Here is a 17,656-nt window from a genome sequence, read left to right on the forward strand (position 1 = left end):
CAGCACCACATAAGCAAAAAAGAAAAAAAGCCGGGAGTAGCGCTGTGGCTCAAGTGATAGAGCGCTAGCCTTGAGCTGAAGAGCTGATGGACAGCGCCCAGGCCCAGAGTTCAGGCCCCATGATAGGACCCTCCCCCCCCAAAAAAAATTCTCACTTTCATATACCCATGATCATTTTTATATACATGTATGTTATGATTCTGATCATGACTCTTTCAAATATGCTAATTCCCATAAGTTCTACTTTCTTTGTTGCGAGTTGTATTCTTATTATCTGTAAGCATCATACAAAGGAGCTACCTCTTTCTTTTTAGAGAAATAGACAATTATTCATGAGAGTAAGCATAGGAGGTTGCAGAAAAATGGATAGACAAATGGAAGCTGCTGATGGCCAGCTTAAAATTAGAGTCACTTTAAATCATGGCACAGTCTTGAACACGACTGATACAATCAATAGACTGGGCACCAATGGCTCAAATCTGTAACCCTAGCTAGGTTGGGAGGATGAGGATGGGAAGGTCGTGGTTCAAGGACAGCCCAAGTAACCATGTCCATGAGACCTCTTCTAACCCACAGCTGGGCACAGAGGTGTACATCTGTCACCACAAGCTACACGTGAGACCAAGAAGGGGAGAGTCCTAATACCAAGCCAGCCTGGGCAGAAAAGTCCAGGAAATTCTCTCCATGAAGGGGAAGCTGGATGCTATGATACGTGCCTACAATCTCAGTGATGACTGGCAGAAAGTCTAGAGTAGGTGAATGGCCCAGGCCTGATAAAACAGTCTAACACTATCAGTGACAAACAGGACTGGAAGTATGGCTCAGTGGTATCATACCAGCCCCATAAGCAGAAGGCCCTAAATTCAAGCCTTAGTAATATAGACAGACTCTAAAAGGTAACAAACACTATTCTAAGTCCTTTATTATACATTAATTCAGTCCTCATAGCAATTGTTCTCTGCTTGTTACAAATGAAGAAGCTGAGGCTCACAAAGGTTAAGTTCCTCACTCACAATCATGAGGCCAAGCAAACTGCTCTTTATCTGCACTGTTCACAGCCATCACACGTCTGTGCACACATGTGCATATCCACAGAAGCACTATGCAAATTTGGCCTCATTTACTCCCTCAGTTCTCTGGCCATCTGCCATGGTTGAGAAGTGTTAGAAGGCTTGGTCTCCAGCCTGGGGCATTCTGGCAGGTGGTATCATGGGGACATGGCCTGGAAGGGGATAGTGGGCCCCTAGCCTCTCTTTTTTTCCTTTAGTTCCTGGCTGCCGTAAGATGAGCAGTTCACTCTTCCTTGTGCTTCCGGCCTGGACCCTCTATGAACCAAAATATAAGCTTCTTCCTTTTAAATTCATTCTCTCAGGTGTTTCACTACAGCAATGGAAAACTGTTAAATAGGTATTCAATGCAAGAAACAGAAAGGCCCCATCTTGAGAGGTCAAATTGGGAGTCTTTACTAGAAAACCAGTAACTGCAGGTGGACTCCTGTCTCAAAGACCTGCAGCCCCGAAAGCAGTTTGCACAGCGCTTTTAAAGACTAAGCTGTGCTTGGGGTGGAGACTCAAGCCTTTTAGGGGAATACTCAAAGCAAACCATTTAGGGAAGCAATTCGGACTAAACAGCAAGATGCAGCTGCAAGTTCTCGACAGCAGAGCTCTGCTAGCATTCCTGGAGCTAAACAACGCGACCCATCTACAGTTCAAAGAATGGCTTCCCTCACCTCTAGGCTTTCCCCCATGACACCAGGATGGCTGTGGAACAAGGAGCTGTCGTTATTCACCTATCAGCACTATCAGGTTCCTCCACTGTGTACACGGGGCACACTCGGAGGTGGGCAAAGGACACATTTCCAGTTAAACAACAAAAGGTCAGTGCAGATGTGAAGCAAGCGGGGTTCAGGGAGCCTTCCTGGAGTTGGCCAGGCGGTGGGATGGGGAGGGGAGGATCAGATGTTACGAGGAGGGCCAGGGCAGGACCAGTGACACGGTTGCACCACAGCATGGAACCAAATGCACCCATTCTTTTCTCCTAGTCAACAAGGCTGGAAGGGCCAGTGTCCTCGCAGAGCATCCGGTCTCATGGGAGCCCACCTCAGAATCAAAGCTGCTTCTGGAATACCTGCAGCAAAGCAGAAAGAAACAATCCAAAGGCCAAAAGAAGCACGCTTTATTGAGTTTACAAGGCACAAAGTATTTGTAGTTCATTAGATAATTGCGTTGCAATAAAATTATACTTTATGGTATAATTATTAATGGTTCAAAGAGAAATAAACAGTATAAACAAAATAAGGCCCACACCATGTAAACCACGTAAATCAAAATCCATAAAAAATTATTCAATGCTCAGAGGCCTGCTTAACATATACATACAACATTTCTTATATACATATACAATAAAGGGCCTCAAACCTTCACTCTGAAACCAGTCACTGTATATATATGAAAATAAGGCTTTATCTTTAACCTCAATTTTATCTTCAACAGGAGGGCTGTGTGGCTTGAATTTATGCAAATCATGCTTTGTATTAAATAATCAAATGTCACCTACAGCATATAAAGCAGCAAGTAGAAAAAAAATAAATTAGGGAAATGAACAGGACTTAAAATTAATGGTAAACAATTGCTTCGTTATCCAATATTATTTTCCACAGTGAAATTAATATATTACCCAATGTGTCCAGAGGCATAAAAAGGAGTGCAGCTTAATTGTGGTATTAAAAGAGAATAGAGACAAGGAGGCTAACTCCCACAGGCATATGCAAAAAACAACTAAACTGAGCCTAAGTTAATAGCACTAAGTACCTTTGTTCTTAGTGAAGGCAAACCTCAAATTTGAGAACACCTTCATGAAATTAAAATATGGAGTAAATAATCGTTGATCTCCCCGAAAGGCAATTAGGTGACTTTTCTTAAACAGATTTGCCAACTAGAGATATGTCCCTAAACAGCATGGTGCAGCCACACTCAGATTCTCGAGGATGGCTAGTCTGTCTGTCCAAACGCAGCGGTAATGTCCCAATCAAGTTAGTGTGCCCACTGCATAACTGAGAAGCAAAGACCCAGATCATCTGCATCAAAGGAATGATCTTATTACAAATAGCAAGATAAATACAAGGATTTTGAGGAAGAAATAAGGGTCATATAATAAGATGCATATCAACACAGCTTGGGCAGTAACATCCAAATATGTGTCCCACTTGGTAACACAGGTCCAATGGCCCATGTGTAACTCACCTGGGCTCCAAACCTCACTGAGTCCCAAGACTGGAGGGGGGGACAGCAAAGTTTTGTTTGACCATGCCACATAAAATATAACTACTCGCACCCCCCACCCAGTTTATTCTCACAGTGTCCCATGAACACTGGTCAGAAACGCTACCTATTTTTTCAAGGAACCAAAAACTACCAAACAGCAACTCAGAGTTACTGGGGATGGATATAATTTCCCAGTAAAAAGAATAAATGTCTTTAGTAGGGAGAAAGCACATTTTTAAAGGCTAAATGATGTTGTAGTTATTTATCATTTTTTAGTGTAACATATCTAGTCAACTCTCATATTTTAAAAGAATGAAGCTTAAGTACTTTGAAGTTTGATCATAATAACAATCTATAGGCTAGGTACCAGTGGCTTCCATTTATAGTCCTAGCTATTCAGAAGGATGAAATCTGAGGATCAATGTTCAAAGCCAGCCCAGTCAGACAAGTCTGTTAAAAAAACAAAAACAAAAAAAAAAAACAGCACAATAGAAATTAAGCTCAAATGGTAAAGTACCAGCTAAGAATAAAAAAGCTAATAAGTTAGAGCAGGTGGCTGGTATTGGTTCACACCCCAAAAGAAAAGAGAAAAATCATCTACAGGAAGGTTGCCACATGCATGGCATTGTTTCCACTCAACAAAAAGAAATGTTTTGAACTTACATAATACAATAAGTCACAGAGACCATTTACACGACTCTTGTTGGCAAGCTGCTTAGAGCCTGGGCCTACATGAATCTAGATAGGCTCAAGTCTTTCACTGGGAACACATTAATTGGCTCAAACTCCTGGGAGCAGGTATCACGGATCCACCTCGGGTGAGGTAGTGACCCCGCTGGCTTCTTGTTGTTGTTGTGGTTGCATTTTTTGTTGTTCTTGCAAAGGCGGTGTACAGAAGAGTTACAGCTACATAAGTCAGATAAAGAGTACATTTCTTTCTGAACAATGTCACCGCTCTGTTGGCTTTTACGTCATTTAGTTCAGTGTGGCAACCTATGAGATACTTAAGGTTCTAGACTGATCAGGCTTCTGATGATTAAATCAATTAAACCAAGGACTCACCTTTTTTTTTTTTAATACTTCTTTTGTTGCTTATTATTTAAGGAAGTTAATGTTTGAAACCAGGGGGGTTAGTTAGGGGACTGGCACTGAATCACAGCTTTGAACTATGGGAAAGAGTAAAATAACATGGATATTTTCATATGGCAAATGGTAAGTCATTCTAATGCCAAGATACTTCTTCATGAGATATAAATTATCCTTTCAAAGTGTACAATGCATCAGTTTCTTCATAAATGAAGAAAGGTCCACAACCATTACCACTATTGTCATTCTGGAACAATCTTGTTATTCTCCAAAGAAACCCATGCTCCTGAGCAGCCACAGTCAGCAGCCTGTTCCTTGGCCTCTTATCCACCGCTGGTACATACTTTTCTGCTGAACAACATTCCTGGCATTGTACTTTCCAAGTTTACCTTAAAATTAAGTATTCTCAAGTTATACAATGCCTTCCTTTGTATTCAATCCTTTTTCAAGCATGTTTTCTTTATACATAAAAAAATAGATCTTTTTTTCATCAGAGCCTAAAATGCAGCCTTTTTTTCTTCAATTAAATTGTTATCCTTTCAGAAGTGAGAAAAATCATATTTAAAAAGTGAGACACCTGCTCTGCGGGTGTCCCTGGAGCAGCCCTTCCTACTGCTAAGAATGCTACAAATTCCGAGAGGTGCCGGGGACCATGGGGTCTTTGAGGCTAAACTGCTGACTTTACAGAAAGGAAAAAAAAAATCTACGATGGGCCAGTGCCTTAGCCAAGAGCACCAGGCTTCAGCGAGGCTTGGGTTCAAAGTCCTCAGATGAGGACTGCTCTGGGTCAAGTGTGTAAGAAAGTCCCAGCAGAGGTTAGCTAACAGCTATCTTATGAACCTGATTAAATCTGTGGTTTGTCAGACATCATTAACCTGAGCATGTGATCTTGTTTTTTATAAAAAAAAAAACACAACAACCAGATAACAAACATAAACAAACTATCTTTAACGAGTTACAACAAAAGTACCAGAAGGCCTAAATCTAATGGCTCACTGGGAAACAGCAAGGAGCTCAGCAGGCGTGGATGGAGCTGGAGCGCGCAGCCCACACCTCTCCAGGGTACGCCACACCCTATTAGGAACCAATGAGTCACCGAACTCAGTGTGGTGGAAATGAAGACGTCTCAGGGATGGCTGGGACTTAGCCATGGCAACAATTCTTCATCTGAGTAGACTTTTTGGAACCAGTCCCGGCCAGATTGGTGATGGATTTGCTGTCATCCTCCTCCGTCCTTTTCTTCACTTCCCTGGAGGTTGGCGGGAGCAAGGAAGAAGATTACTCGGGTACAAATTTAAGCCACAAATGGCTCAACAGAAATAAACAGCAGTGCCGAGGGCTGCATGAGCCGTGTAGACATGGCTCTAAATTCTTGGTAGGTGTCAACTTACTAAAACTTCACGAGAACCCTCTGGGTTAATTGTGTTCCCTTGTGTGTGTGAGGAAAAGAAGACAAAGAGGTTGAGAAATTTCCCTTTGATTAAATGGGATTCAAATCAAACAGACTGGTTCTAGGGCCTGTGTTCTGACCACCAGGTCTCTCCTCTCCTCTCCTCTCCTCTCCTCTTCTCTCTCTCTCACACACACACACACACACACACACACACACACACACACACACACACACACACTTCCAGGTGTCAGAATGCTGTGTGAACTGCCACCTGCACAGGCCACTCCAACACTCTGGGACCCGGCTTCCCTCCTCAGGTCATACTTGCTGCCCCTCCTGAAAGCAACAGATTTCCATTCTTTAATTGTCATGACAATGGAGATAACAATAGTTAAAACCCAAGTCTTCTTTTGCCTCTTCTAACGTTTCTTTTAAGAGACAGCACTGAATAGTAATAATAATAATAATGAAGCACAGTAGCTGGAGATGCAGTGGAATGTGAAGACCTGAAGTCACCTTGACAGACAGCAAGAATGCTCTGTGGTCAAGATCATGTGGGACAGCCTATCTCTCAGGTAATTCCATCTTTCCTTCTTAGTGCCTGGAGCACGCTATCAAGAGGTGGAGCTCTGTCCTCTTCTCTTGGTCAGAACTGGCTCTCAGATAGCTGTCACTGAAGAATCTGGAGGGAAGGGTGCTCTTGGACTTCCAGATCTAGGGCTTAATCATGCCTGGCTGATTCAGCGTCTTCCTGCTCGAGGCCTCAAGCTGTCCTTTTAGATGGTCAGTGCTACTTAATGCACAGAGACCACCACAGTGCCACAAGAAAGGAGAACCTGTATGGACAGAGCCACGAGAAGGGGCGAACTGGTGGCAGACACTCAGCAGCTTCTCAGACACAGCTCTGGGCGTCATCTGACTGCACACATGCAAGGCACCTCAAGCAACAGCAGTTGAGGAACTTTCCAGCTGATAGTCAGCCAATTCTGGTAATTGTGAGAGGAAAAAGAAATAGATGGTGTTTAAGGAGATTATGTTTTGGTATGGTTCATTCTGGAGCAGTTAACTGAAACTACTGGGAATCTTTCCAATAGAGCAACATTGTTCAATAGAAATGTAATGTGACCCACATCTCACTTCCAATGTTTTAGTATATATGCAATGTAAAAAGAAGCTGCGTGTGGGTGGCTCATGCCTGTAACCCTAGCTCCTGCGGAGACGAGGAACAGGAGGACCGAAGTTCAAGGGAATGGCATGAGACATGCTTCTCATCCCATTGCTGGGCACAGCATGCATGCCTGTCATCTCCAGCTATGTGGGAGGCTGACAGTAGGAGGGCTGTGGCTCCACACATGCCTAGAAGAGTCCGTAGAACTTCATGTCTTTGGAGAGAAGCCGGATTCAATGGATTCGGCAACACCTGGGAGCCGACAGTAGGCAGAGATGGCCGAGCAGGTGTGCTCCCAAGTAGGCAGCAAGACCCCAGCTCAAAAAATAACCAACTGTACTAGCCTGGCAAGTGTGAGGCCCTGTGCCCAAACCCCAGTACCGCTGAAAGAGAAATAAGGAGGATTAAAAAAAAAATAAAAAGAAACAGATGTGCTTAATTTAAATAACACATTAGTATCTTTTAGTTAATGCTGAACAGCGAAAATGTTACCATTTCAGAGTCAGTAGTATTATTGAGATAATTTATCATTGGCATACTGTCTTCAAGGTCATACATACATATAACCTATACAGCACATGGCCTCTTGAACTTTGGCCACATTTCAAGCAACCAAAATAGCCAGTACAGTTTCAAGCAGCTCTTATTTGCTCTAACTTCATAATTTTTTTAAAAGAATTCAGCAAGAAAAAGCAATGGAAATCACTTCTTGCTGTAGGCCAGCTAATGAGCGTTTTTCTTCCTCAGAGATTCCATGCACATAAACGCTGATAGGGCACTACTGCCCTTCCTCAGATGAGAAAATGAAACCTCAGACAAAGAGAATGATCACCACACAGCACCTCAAAAGCTCCTTTCAGACTGCAGTCATGAGAACTGTCAGAGACGGCAGATGCATAGGCCACGCTTCTGTGGGAATTTATTACAGAGACAATAGAAAATTCATGAACCTCCAAATGCAAAGTCTTGGTCATGTCGTCATTTAACAAATTCCCAATTTATGCCAAGGTAAGGGAACTATGATAGAGAACAAGGACCGGAGCAAGCAACGGCATGACCCAGAGCAGATGACCGGTGTGCAGAACCCTTCACATAGCTGCCGGGACTCTGAGATGACTCCTGAAAGACAGGAACTCACCTGGAAGGTGAATTCCAGGTGCGGGAAGATTATGCAGGAAAAAACAGAGGCAGCAAGGAGTTGGACACAGTTAGATGCTAAGTTTGCTACATCTAGTATTCACTTTGGAAACAAGGGCATTGACTAGAGAAATAGGTAAAGTGGGGTAATGAAATGACTGCCAGCCACAGGCTGAAGAGCTTAGGCTTTTAACTGAAACAGAACACTGATGAGGAGCTGTGAGCAAGAAAGCAAATATAAATTGTGTTTTAGAAACACTTTACTGGGACTGAGAAAGGAGCTCAATGATAGAATGCCTGCCTTGCATGCATGAGGCCCTGAGCTCCATCCCAATGTGGAAAAAATACAGACAGCAAGCGTGACACGGGGAAATCTAAGACAGACACTGTGGGCATCATGTTAGAAAACTGTAAGGCAGAGGAGGAGAGATGGGAATACAGATTCGGAGACAGACACAAACACCACTGTATCAACAGGGCTCTGAAGTCAATAGACATAGGGAATTAGGCAGGAAAGGAGACAGGAGAAGAAAGAAATGGTGATTGAGCTTGGCTGACTAGGTCTTAACTGATTTTTGGTAGATTCCTGAGAAAAAGAGCATAGAATGGGAGATAATTGTAAAGAAATACTGTGTCAGCTGGGTACTGGTAGCTCATGCCTGTAGTTTTAACTACTCAGGAAGCTGAAACAGGAGCATCAAGTTCAGAGCCACCCCAAGCAGGAAAGTCTGTGAGACTCTTATCTGCAATTAATGCCCCCCAAAGCCGGAAGTGCAGTGGTGGCTCAGGTAGTACAATACCAGCCTTGAGCAAAAGAAGCTCAGGGACATGCCCAGGCCCTGAGTTCAAGCTCCAGGGCTGGTGAAAGCAAGAGGGAAGAAGGGAAGGAGGGAGGGAGGGAGGAAGGGAGGGAGGGAGGGAGGGAGGGAGGGAGGGAGGGAGGGAGGGAGGGAGGGAGGGAGGGAGGGAGGGAAGGACAGTGTCTGTGGAAATTCCAGTTATTCCATTTGGTAGCTCAGAATGCACTTACAGTATTTAAAAAACAGGTAGGAATAAAAAAAAAGTATGGCAACTTTAAGTGATCATCTGGAGATGATTTCAGTAACTATGGGGACATAAAAGAAAAAGAAGGAGACATAAAATGAAAAAGAGGAGCTGGACAGGTAGCTCAGTGGTAGAGCGCTTGCCTTGCAAGTCTGAGGCCCTGGGTTCGATTCCTCAGCACCACATAAGCAAAAAGAAAAAAGTCGGAAGTGGCGCTGTGGCTCAAGTGGTAGAGCGCTAGCCTTGAGCTGAAGAGCTGAGGGACAGCGCCCAGGCCCAGAGTTCAGGCCCCACGACAAAAAAAAAAAAAAAAAAGAAGGAAAGAAAAAGAAAAAGAAAGGCCGTAGGAATACAGAAAGGAATGTGTGTGTGTGTGTGTGTGTGTGTGTGTGTGTGTGCAAGCATGCGTGTGCATGTGCGTGTGCATGTGCGTGTGCATGATACCGGGGCTTGAACTCAGGACCTTGTGCTCTCACCTGGCTTCTTCACTCACGGCTGATGCTCCACCCTCTGAGTCACACCTCCACGTACAGTTTTTTGATGGTTAAGTGGAGATAAGAGTCTCATGGCCCTTTTCCCTGGGTTGGTTTCACATTAGGCTCCTCAGGTCTCAGCCTCCTGCATAACTGGACGATAGGCATGAGCCGGTGGCTCTCGAGTTAACAACAATGAAGTAGCCAGCCAGTGATTCAGGCCAGTAGTGAACAGGCCTGGCCAGGTCACTTGGACCAACTGCTGAAGCCTTTTCATCCCCACATTTCCTTGTCTGTAGACAGGTGTGGAGTCATAGCATCCTCACAAGAAAACTTCCTGGCTGCCTGCGGGGATGAGAGGGCCTGAGGCTTCTGTGAGGAGCACATGGTGTGGCCCCCCGGTAAATATGCGTCCTCCTTGCTTCCTTTGGTATTCTGCTGAATCTAGCACTGGGCTCTGCACATGCTCCATTCTCATCATAATGAACACATTTTATTTAGCCTGGAATCAGATATTAAATATACAGCCACATCTTGGTCAGGCCTACCAAAAAAAAAAAGCAGGCAAAACCCACTTTAAGAAAACCAGAAAACAACTTTACCAAAAAGAACCATGTTTAATAACCACATATTTTAGTGTGTACACTTATAATGGACTCAGCTCATGCCCAGAACTGCTATGCTCTTTACCCACTGGTTTTTCTTCAACTTTAGGCTACTGACCAAATAAATGCCTGTTGAATGTGCGCCTACTACTGAAACTATTGAAAGCCTATGATCTAGTGATGACAATGATTGTGAAAGATGGCCTAACAGTGCTCTATGGAAATTGTGTTTCTAGGAGAAGCTTTTCCTGGGATGGAGAGATTTTCCAAGAAGAACAGAATGGTTTGGCCATTACTTACACACAAAGAGTCTTTTCAAAAGAAAAATCTGTTCCAGACAGTACAAATCCATATGGTCTTCCAATTCACAATTTATGATAGGATAAGTCGTGGAAAGGACCATGCTGGGATCACGCTCTGAGAGCTACATCAAACACTTCTGTGTTTTCTATAATATGTTATTTTCTAAAGGTTGTAAAGCTTTTTAAAATGAGGATTCTACCTGTGGAGTATACAACATTGCCATTATAGACTTAAATACTTCGGTAAGCAGAGCCGACAGGCAGAGCATAAATCAATTAAAACCTTTATGTACTTGCTTCATTCTTTGAGTGTATGTGTGTGTTGTGTTTGTGTGTACCTGCACACGTATGCACATGTGCACGTGCCAGCCCTGGAGCTTTAACTCGAGGCCTGGGCTGTCCACTTGAGCCACGGCACCACACTCCCAGGTTTGTTGGTGCTTAATTGAGAATAAGAATCTCACACTTTCCTGCCCAGACTGACTTTGAACCTCAGTCCTCAGACCTCAGTCTCCTAAGAAGCTAGGATTACAGGTGTGAGCTACCAGTACCTGGCACTACTCATAATTTTTATATTGAACACCTTAGACCCAAATTAGGCCATAATTTAATACAGAGGAAGTGACAGGCAAATGGCCTCTCCCATTTCTATGAGGCAATAGTGAGGAGAGGCCATGTTTGGGGTGTGATCAAGATACAAGTATTCATTTAACTTTTATAGGCTTCCACGTGACAACTGAGCACTAAGTAGTGATTACATCATTCACTGGGACGACCGATGGTATTACAAAGGAACTTTGAGACCTCCACTCATTTTGTTGTATCACTTCTAAATGACTCCATGTTCTTGACCACATATATGGTGTGTGTGTGTGTGTGTGTGTGTGTGTGTGTGTGTGTGTGTGTGTGTGTGCGCACATCTGAGGGAAGCTAGGAGGAGGACACAGAATCAGAGGGAAACAGGAGGAAATATACAACAGAGGGGCCCATCGGGGCACTGTACATTGATGAAAACAATCTAAGCAACTCAAGGGCAGCGATGGGAGGGAGGGGAATGGGAGGGAAAGAGGGAACAGCTGACACTAAGCAAAAGGAAAGAAAGGTACATATCACCCCATTTGGAAGAAATAGTTGTATTGTCAACACTCATAGAATTCAAACATTCTAGACCATGATAATGACCATTTGCCTTGTGCAGGCTAAAGTGTGCTTGTGACTTTAAGTATCACTATCTCACAATACTGTGAAATTTGTAAAAATTATTTTTTTTTATTTGTTTTTGGGTCTGGTCGTGGGGCCTGAACTCTGGGCCTGGGCACTGTCCCTCAGCTCTTCAGCTCAAGGCTAGCACTCTACCACTTGAGCCACAGCGCCACTTCCGGCTTTTTTCTTTTTGCTTAATGTGGTGCTGAGGAATCGAACCCAGGGCCTCATGCATGCAAGGCAAGCGCTCTACCACTGAGCCACCTTCCCAGCCCCAAAAATTATGTAATCACTTAATCTCAATAAAAAAAAATCATAAAAAAGAAAGGCGGTGGTTTTATTCAGCTTCCCCTCCCCATTCTAGAGATTACTGAAGACACCGCAAGTGAGATGCCGGCTTGTTAAGACTCCATGGCTCTTTGGGGTGCGGTTAAGAGTGAATCCGGAGTTACCTCCCCCCCCATACATAGGGCAGTAACCAGCCACCACACCCACCTTGAGTTATCTCTTATTTGAAATGCTTGTGACCATGGGGATTTCCAATTTCAGAATTTGGTAGATTCTGGAATACATGTGTAGACTTTACATATTCAGTATTCCTAATCCAAGAAACCAACATCTGAAATGTTCCAAAATTCAAAGTCTTTGACCACCACTGTCCACAATCCTAGTTTCAGACTTTGGAGCATTTAGGATCTCTGAGTTTCTAGCTATAGTTGCTCTAAGGCGTGGCTGCAGCGTCCTTCTCCAGTGTGGTGATGCAATGCACGCCCAAAGCTTAGGCAGCTCTGGGCTCACACAGAGCCTGGTCCAATGATGCTTTAAAGACCAACGTTCCTCCTCCAGCAATACGGCACATCTGCTACATCACCTCCACCCAGGAATCCTGGAAGGTTGCAAATACTAACACAGCCACGTGACACAGCCGATCAACACTTCTACCTCACTAAAGAAAAATGCATTTCATTGAATTCTCCTCCTTTATTACACGTGGCTTGAGAATAAACAAAACAGTGTGCTTAAACACAATGCTAATCCAAATGCATGCCAAGATATGGAAACAAAAAAAATGTAACTTAGATGAATCTCTTCAAGTTTAAATGTTGGCTTTTATTCTAGCCTGTTCTAGGCAACACTCAAAGTTTAAACAGTGTTTAAAGAATTTTTTTTGCTTTAAACAAAGATGATTTGTTTATGTCTTTGGGGAGAAGGTTATCTCTCTTGGACTGAAGTCGAAGGGGAAAATGGTCAAAGCATAAGCCCAGCACATCTGCCAACCCTGCCACAAACCGATGTGACCCAAGCCACCTCAAGTTCTGAGTCCTGTTTACTTGGTTTGTTCAAGTCAGGACAGCCATTTTTTCAAGGCCCTAACCCAACCACTCAGCTAATGTTAGTCTAATTTATAGACATTTAATACCAAGTCATTAATCAAAAGGTATCACTGAAAACACTGCAAAGTATTGTAACAGTCTATGTTTAGTAGGAGAGGCCAATTATAGCACTAAAGGCTCTAATTGTGTGCCTAAAACTATATATTTGTTTTCTGTGCAATTAGAAATTTCTATCCTGAATTTTGCATCTTTCTTCCTTCTGTTGTGCGAATATTGGGCAGGAAGTGGTGGTGGTAGTTACAGAAGCCCTTTAAGATAGGAAGAATCATCAATCATCTTTCCATTTCTAACACACAGAGAGACTAAGCAGGTAATGTTGTAATTTCCTAAAAATACTTCAAGAATTAAAATATGCACATTTATATAAAAGTTCTTTAAAGATGCAATTCTTATTCTAATCTATATCCCAAAATGTTATTTGTGATTAACACCATTTCCTCAGCTTAACAATTACCCAGGTAATAATTTTGACATTGTGATTCCAACTTGCATGATGTGCAATTTGCTTTGCTAGAAGCTATTTTTTTCCTTTTCATCTAGAAAAATGACATACTAGATAGTTGTATTCATAATAGACACTGGTGTTTAAAATTTGGTTCCCGGAGATGATTTGCACAAGTCAACTATTAGCTTTGTGCTGACATTTTGCAGAAATGTCAACAACACCTCAGATGCACCTGTTTTGTTTGGCAGTAAGGATGTTTGATATTTTACCAATATTCAGGGGGTGATCAAGTAGCATTGCTGAGGGTTATAATATCCATGTGCATTGGGCTGAAACACAGCACAGTATTTTGCAAAACATCTATTTGATCAGCATGCCAGGGTGGAGGAATTTGACGTGTACATTAACTAGGTAACAATTCCAACCAACCCAAGACACCCCTTACCGAGCAAGGTGAAGAGCGGCTTCCACTACGTTGGAGCCATCTTTGGCACTTGTCTCACAGAACAACGCCCCGTAGGTCTGCAGAAAAGAAAGAAATCCACACACAGCAACAGAGCTTTCAACTGGGCCTTTTGACATTTTAGCTACTAGAAACAATAAAATCCAGCAAAGCATACTTTCCCACTGAGCATGCTAACAGTGACTAACAATTAGGAAACTGAGTTCAAGCTGAGAGCCAGAGGCTCACACCTGTCATCCCAGCTACTCAGGAGACTGAGATCTGAGCATCACAGTTCAAGGCCAGCCCAGACAAACAAATCTAAGAGATTCTTATCTCCACCTAACCAACAAAAAGCCAGAAGTAATCTGTGACTCAAATGACACAGTTCGAATTGAGAAAAAGGCCAAACAAGCATGTGAAGTCCTGTGTTTAAGCCCCCTGAATCAGCACATGCACACGTGTGCATGTGTGTACTCACACATATGTGCACTTGCATGCACGCGCGCACACACACACACAAACTGAATTGGAATTTTAGTATTTAAAAAGTAGCAAATCTGATTGTAATTATTCCAGAAATAGTTTTTAGTCAGAGGATTATTTTGCATTGAAAATATGTAAGATTTCATATGTAAGATTCATATACTTGGGCTACCAAATGCTATCTATCACATAATTTAAGAGATAAAATGAAACCCTGAAGAAGCCAGTCAGGATTTAGATGTCCATCAAAAGTCTGGTTGCTCTGTGCCAGCAGCTAAGCAAGGCCTATTCTCTTCCACCTTTGTTTCCCCTACCAGGAACCAGGAGCACGCAACCTACACGTGGTGCTTTTATTCTGCTGTTGTCCTGCACAGGGACTAGTGCTTTAATTAGATTCTTGTATTTGTACTTGGCTTTTTTGCTCACAGCTGGTGCTCTACCACTTTAACCACATTCCAGTCCAGCGTTTTTGCCAGTTAATTGGAAATAAGACAACTTTCCTGCTTGGACTAGCTTCGAATCAAGATCGCATTTCAGCACCCAGCAACCCCGGTGCTCTTAAGGAGCAATCAGCCCACTGCAGTCCTGTTGTTCACCTTGTTGATACTAATGGGTGTGACCAGTGCACCATCATTCTCTTTCAATTCCTTCACTGCTTCGCATTCTTCTTTAGGTTATGGCCCTGCTTATGCAGCCTTGGCTGATCTCCCAGTTTTACCCCAACGACTCTAGCCTTCTCTGTCCTTCTCCGGTGCCCAACTCTCCACTGACCTCAAGACCTTCGTACCTGCCTGGTCTTCCAATTACTTAGGTTGCCCTGACCCCTCAATATCCTTTTTTTTTTTTTTTCAAATTTTTTATTGTGATTAAGTGGTTACATAATTTCCCAAATTTCACAGTATTGTGGGATAGTGATGCTCAGTTAAAGTCACAAACACATTCTAACTTTCCCAGGACAAATTGTCTATCATGGTCTATAACATTTATGAGTTCTATGAGCTTTGCTATACAGTTATTTTTTCCACATTGGTGATTTGTACATGTCTTTTGTTTTGCATAGCGTCAGCTGTTCCCTCTTTCCCACTTGTTCCCTCCCTCCCATGGCTGCCACTGAGTTGCTTAGTTCATTTTGGTCCATGTCCAGAGCAGCTGATGGGTCCCGCTGGTGTATGTTTTTCCCTGATTCCCTCTAGTTCTGTGTCCTCCTCCTGGTTTCCCTCCAGTGTGCACTTTCAATATCCTTTTCTCTAATCTGACTCCTCCTCATTTTGGAGATCCTAAGGTAACCCCTGAAGTTCAGATTAAGTAGTCTAACCTTGAATAGCTCTACCAAGTCTTCCTGGTAGAGATAAAACCTCACAGGTATTTTCTGAGTAGTACTTGCAACAAGTTCAATTTCTAGTGTTATTTCTGTTTCTGTCCAACAAGCAGGAGAATTTTATCTTAAGAAAGGTGAACTGAAGCCAGGCTCTAGCGGCTCATGCCTATAATCCAACTACTCTGGAAGCCGAGATTTGAGGCTCAGGATTCAAAGCCAGCATCGGCAATTTCTCCAATTAACCACCAAAAAGTGGAAAGCAGAACTGTGACTGAAGTGGAAGAGTATTAGCCTTGAACAAAAAAATTCAAGGACAGCACCCAGGCCCTGAGTTCAAGCCCCAGAATAGGCACAAAAAGAAAAAAGAAAAAGGAAAAGGAAAAGAAAGAAGAACTGGGTGTGTTGAGGGCTTCGATGTGGGCTTAATATTCCCATATGTGGTAAGGGGAGGATCTGATGGCTTTGTGGAACAAAGAGACAGAGGAGAGACCAAGATTGGGGAAGACTCCACAATGGGACCTGCATCCAGCCGCCCCAAGTGATAGGAAAACATATACATACCATGGAAGAAGGAAATGAGTGGTAGAAACAAGCAGTGTTATCAAGGTGCATGTATCTTCCATCTATAATCCTAGCTACTCAGGAGACTGAGAACTGAGGATCGCCATAGAAAGCCAGCCTAGGCAGACAAATCTATGAGAGTGTTATCACCAATTAACCAGCAAAAAGCCCAAAGACAGAGGTGTGGCTCAAGCAGCAGAGCACCAACCCTGAGAGAGAGCCAAGGGTCCTGAGTTCAACCTCAGTACCAGCATGTGCATGTGCATGCACATGCACACACACACGGACACAGGTTGTGCTAAAGCTGACTTCTATATGCAGGATGTCATAGGATGACATGTGAGGATGTAGGAAACTGGAAGTCATTACATGCTTGAGGAAACAAACCTTGAAGACAGAGGACGAATAAGACCGGAAGGGGACAGAACATTCCAAAACCCCCAGAAGGGCCAGGGCTGCCTGCTTTGCCTGCTGATCTTTTCTCAACCCATGATAGAGTAGACATGACTACAAGTGCTGACTGCATCTCCTTTGCATTTCACTGTCAAGTTTTAATGTTTACCATATTTGGTCTGCAGTTATAATACTCAAAATATGCATCTGATTAAAATTTGTAATGTGAAACTTTTTAAAGTTCATGCATGGCCAGTAATCCTAGCTACGCAGGAAACAGATCTGAGGATCATGGTTCAAAGCCAGCCCAGAGGAAAGTCCACAAGACTCCTATCTACAATCAATCACCAAAAAGCTGAGAGTGGAGATGTGGCTCAAGTGATGAAGTACTAGTCAGGGACAGTGCCGAGGCCCTGAGTTTAAGTGTCAGGATGGACACACACACACACACGAAAAAGAAAAAGGAAAAGGAAAAAAGTGTCCTTCCTTGCCACCAATACCAGCCATCAAATGAGGCTGACAACAGGTGGACCTGCTCAAGGGAAGGAGAGTCCTTCTAAAGGCCCGGCAGCCTTCACACCCTGACAGTGATGGAAGAAAACATTCCCAAGTAGTAACCCACACAGAACTTAAATTCTTCCTTCTGCTAATGTGTAACCCAAGATAATATCAGACGAAGCACAAATCTGTGTCTGTGTCTCTGTGTACGTCTTGGGCTTCACATTCTCCTTCGCTTTTCACACAAGGCTAGCACTCTTATCACTTGACCCACAGCTCCACATCTGACTTTTTCAGGTTAATTAGAGATAAGAGCCTCACAGACTTTTCTGTCCAGCCTGGCTTTAAACTGTGATCCTTGGATCACAGCCTCTGGAATAGCCAAGGATGACTACAGGATGAACTCTGTATCCAACATGACTACAGGAACTCTGTATCCAGGATG

General features: G+C 43.3%; 1 protein-coding gene across 2 annotated transcripts in view; it reads right to left on the bottom strand.

Moving 5' to 3' along the window:
- Positions 1-2,160: 2,160 nt before the first annotated feature.
- The window catches only part of Rasef (RAS and EF-hand domain containing), a 78,830-nt gene continuing 63,334 nt past the window's right edge, over positions 2,161-17,656 (bottom strand). Inside the window, exons 16-17 of one of the 2 annotated variants that reach the window (XM_070035821.1) lie at positions 13,959-14,035; positions 2,161-5,598 (exon numbers count right to left, since the gene is read on the bottom strand). In XM_070035821.1, coding sequence (XP_069891922.1) covers positions 5,493-5,598; positions 13,959-14,035 — 183 coding nt within the window. In that variant the 3' untranslated portion in view covers positions 2,161-5,492. The remainder of the gene's footprint in view (positions 5,599-13,958; positions 14,036-17,656) is intronic. The other variant, XM_070035822.1, reaches the window with a different exon arrangement.

Source organism: Dipodomys merriami, unplaced genomic scaffold (assembly GCF_024711535.1).
Source record: "Dipodomys merriami isolate MVZ:Mamm:240054 unplaced genomic scaffold, mDipMer1.0.p SCAF_26, whole genome shotgun sequence".
Lineage (NCBI taxonomy): Eukaryota > Metazoa > Chordata > Mammalia > Rodentia > Heteromyidae > Dipodomys > Dipodomys merriami.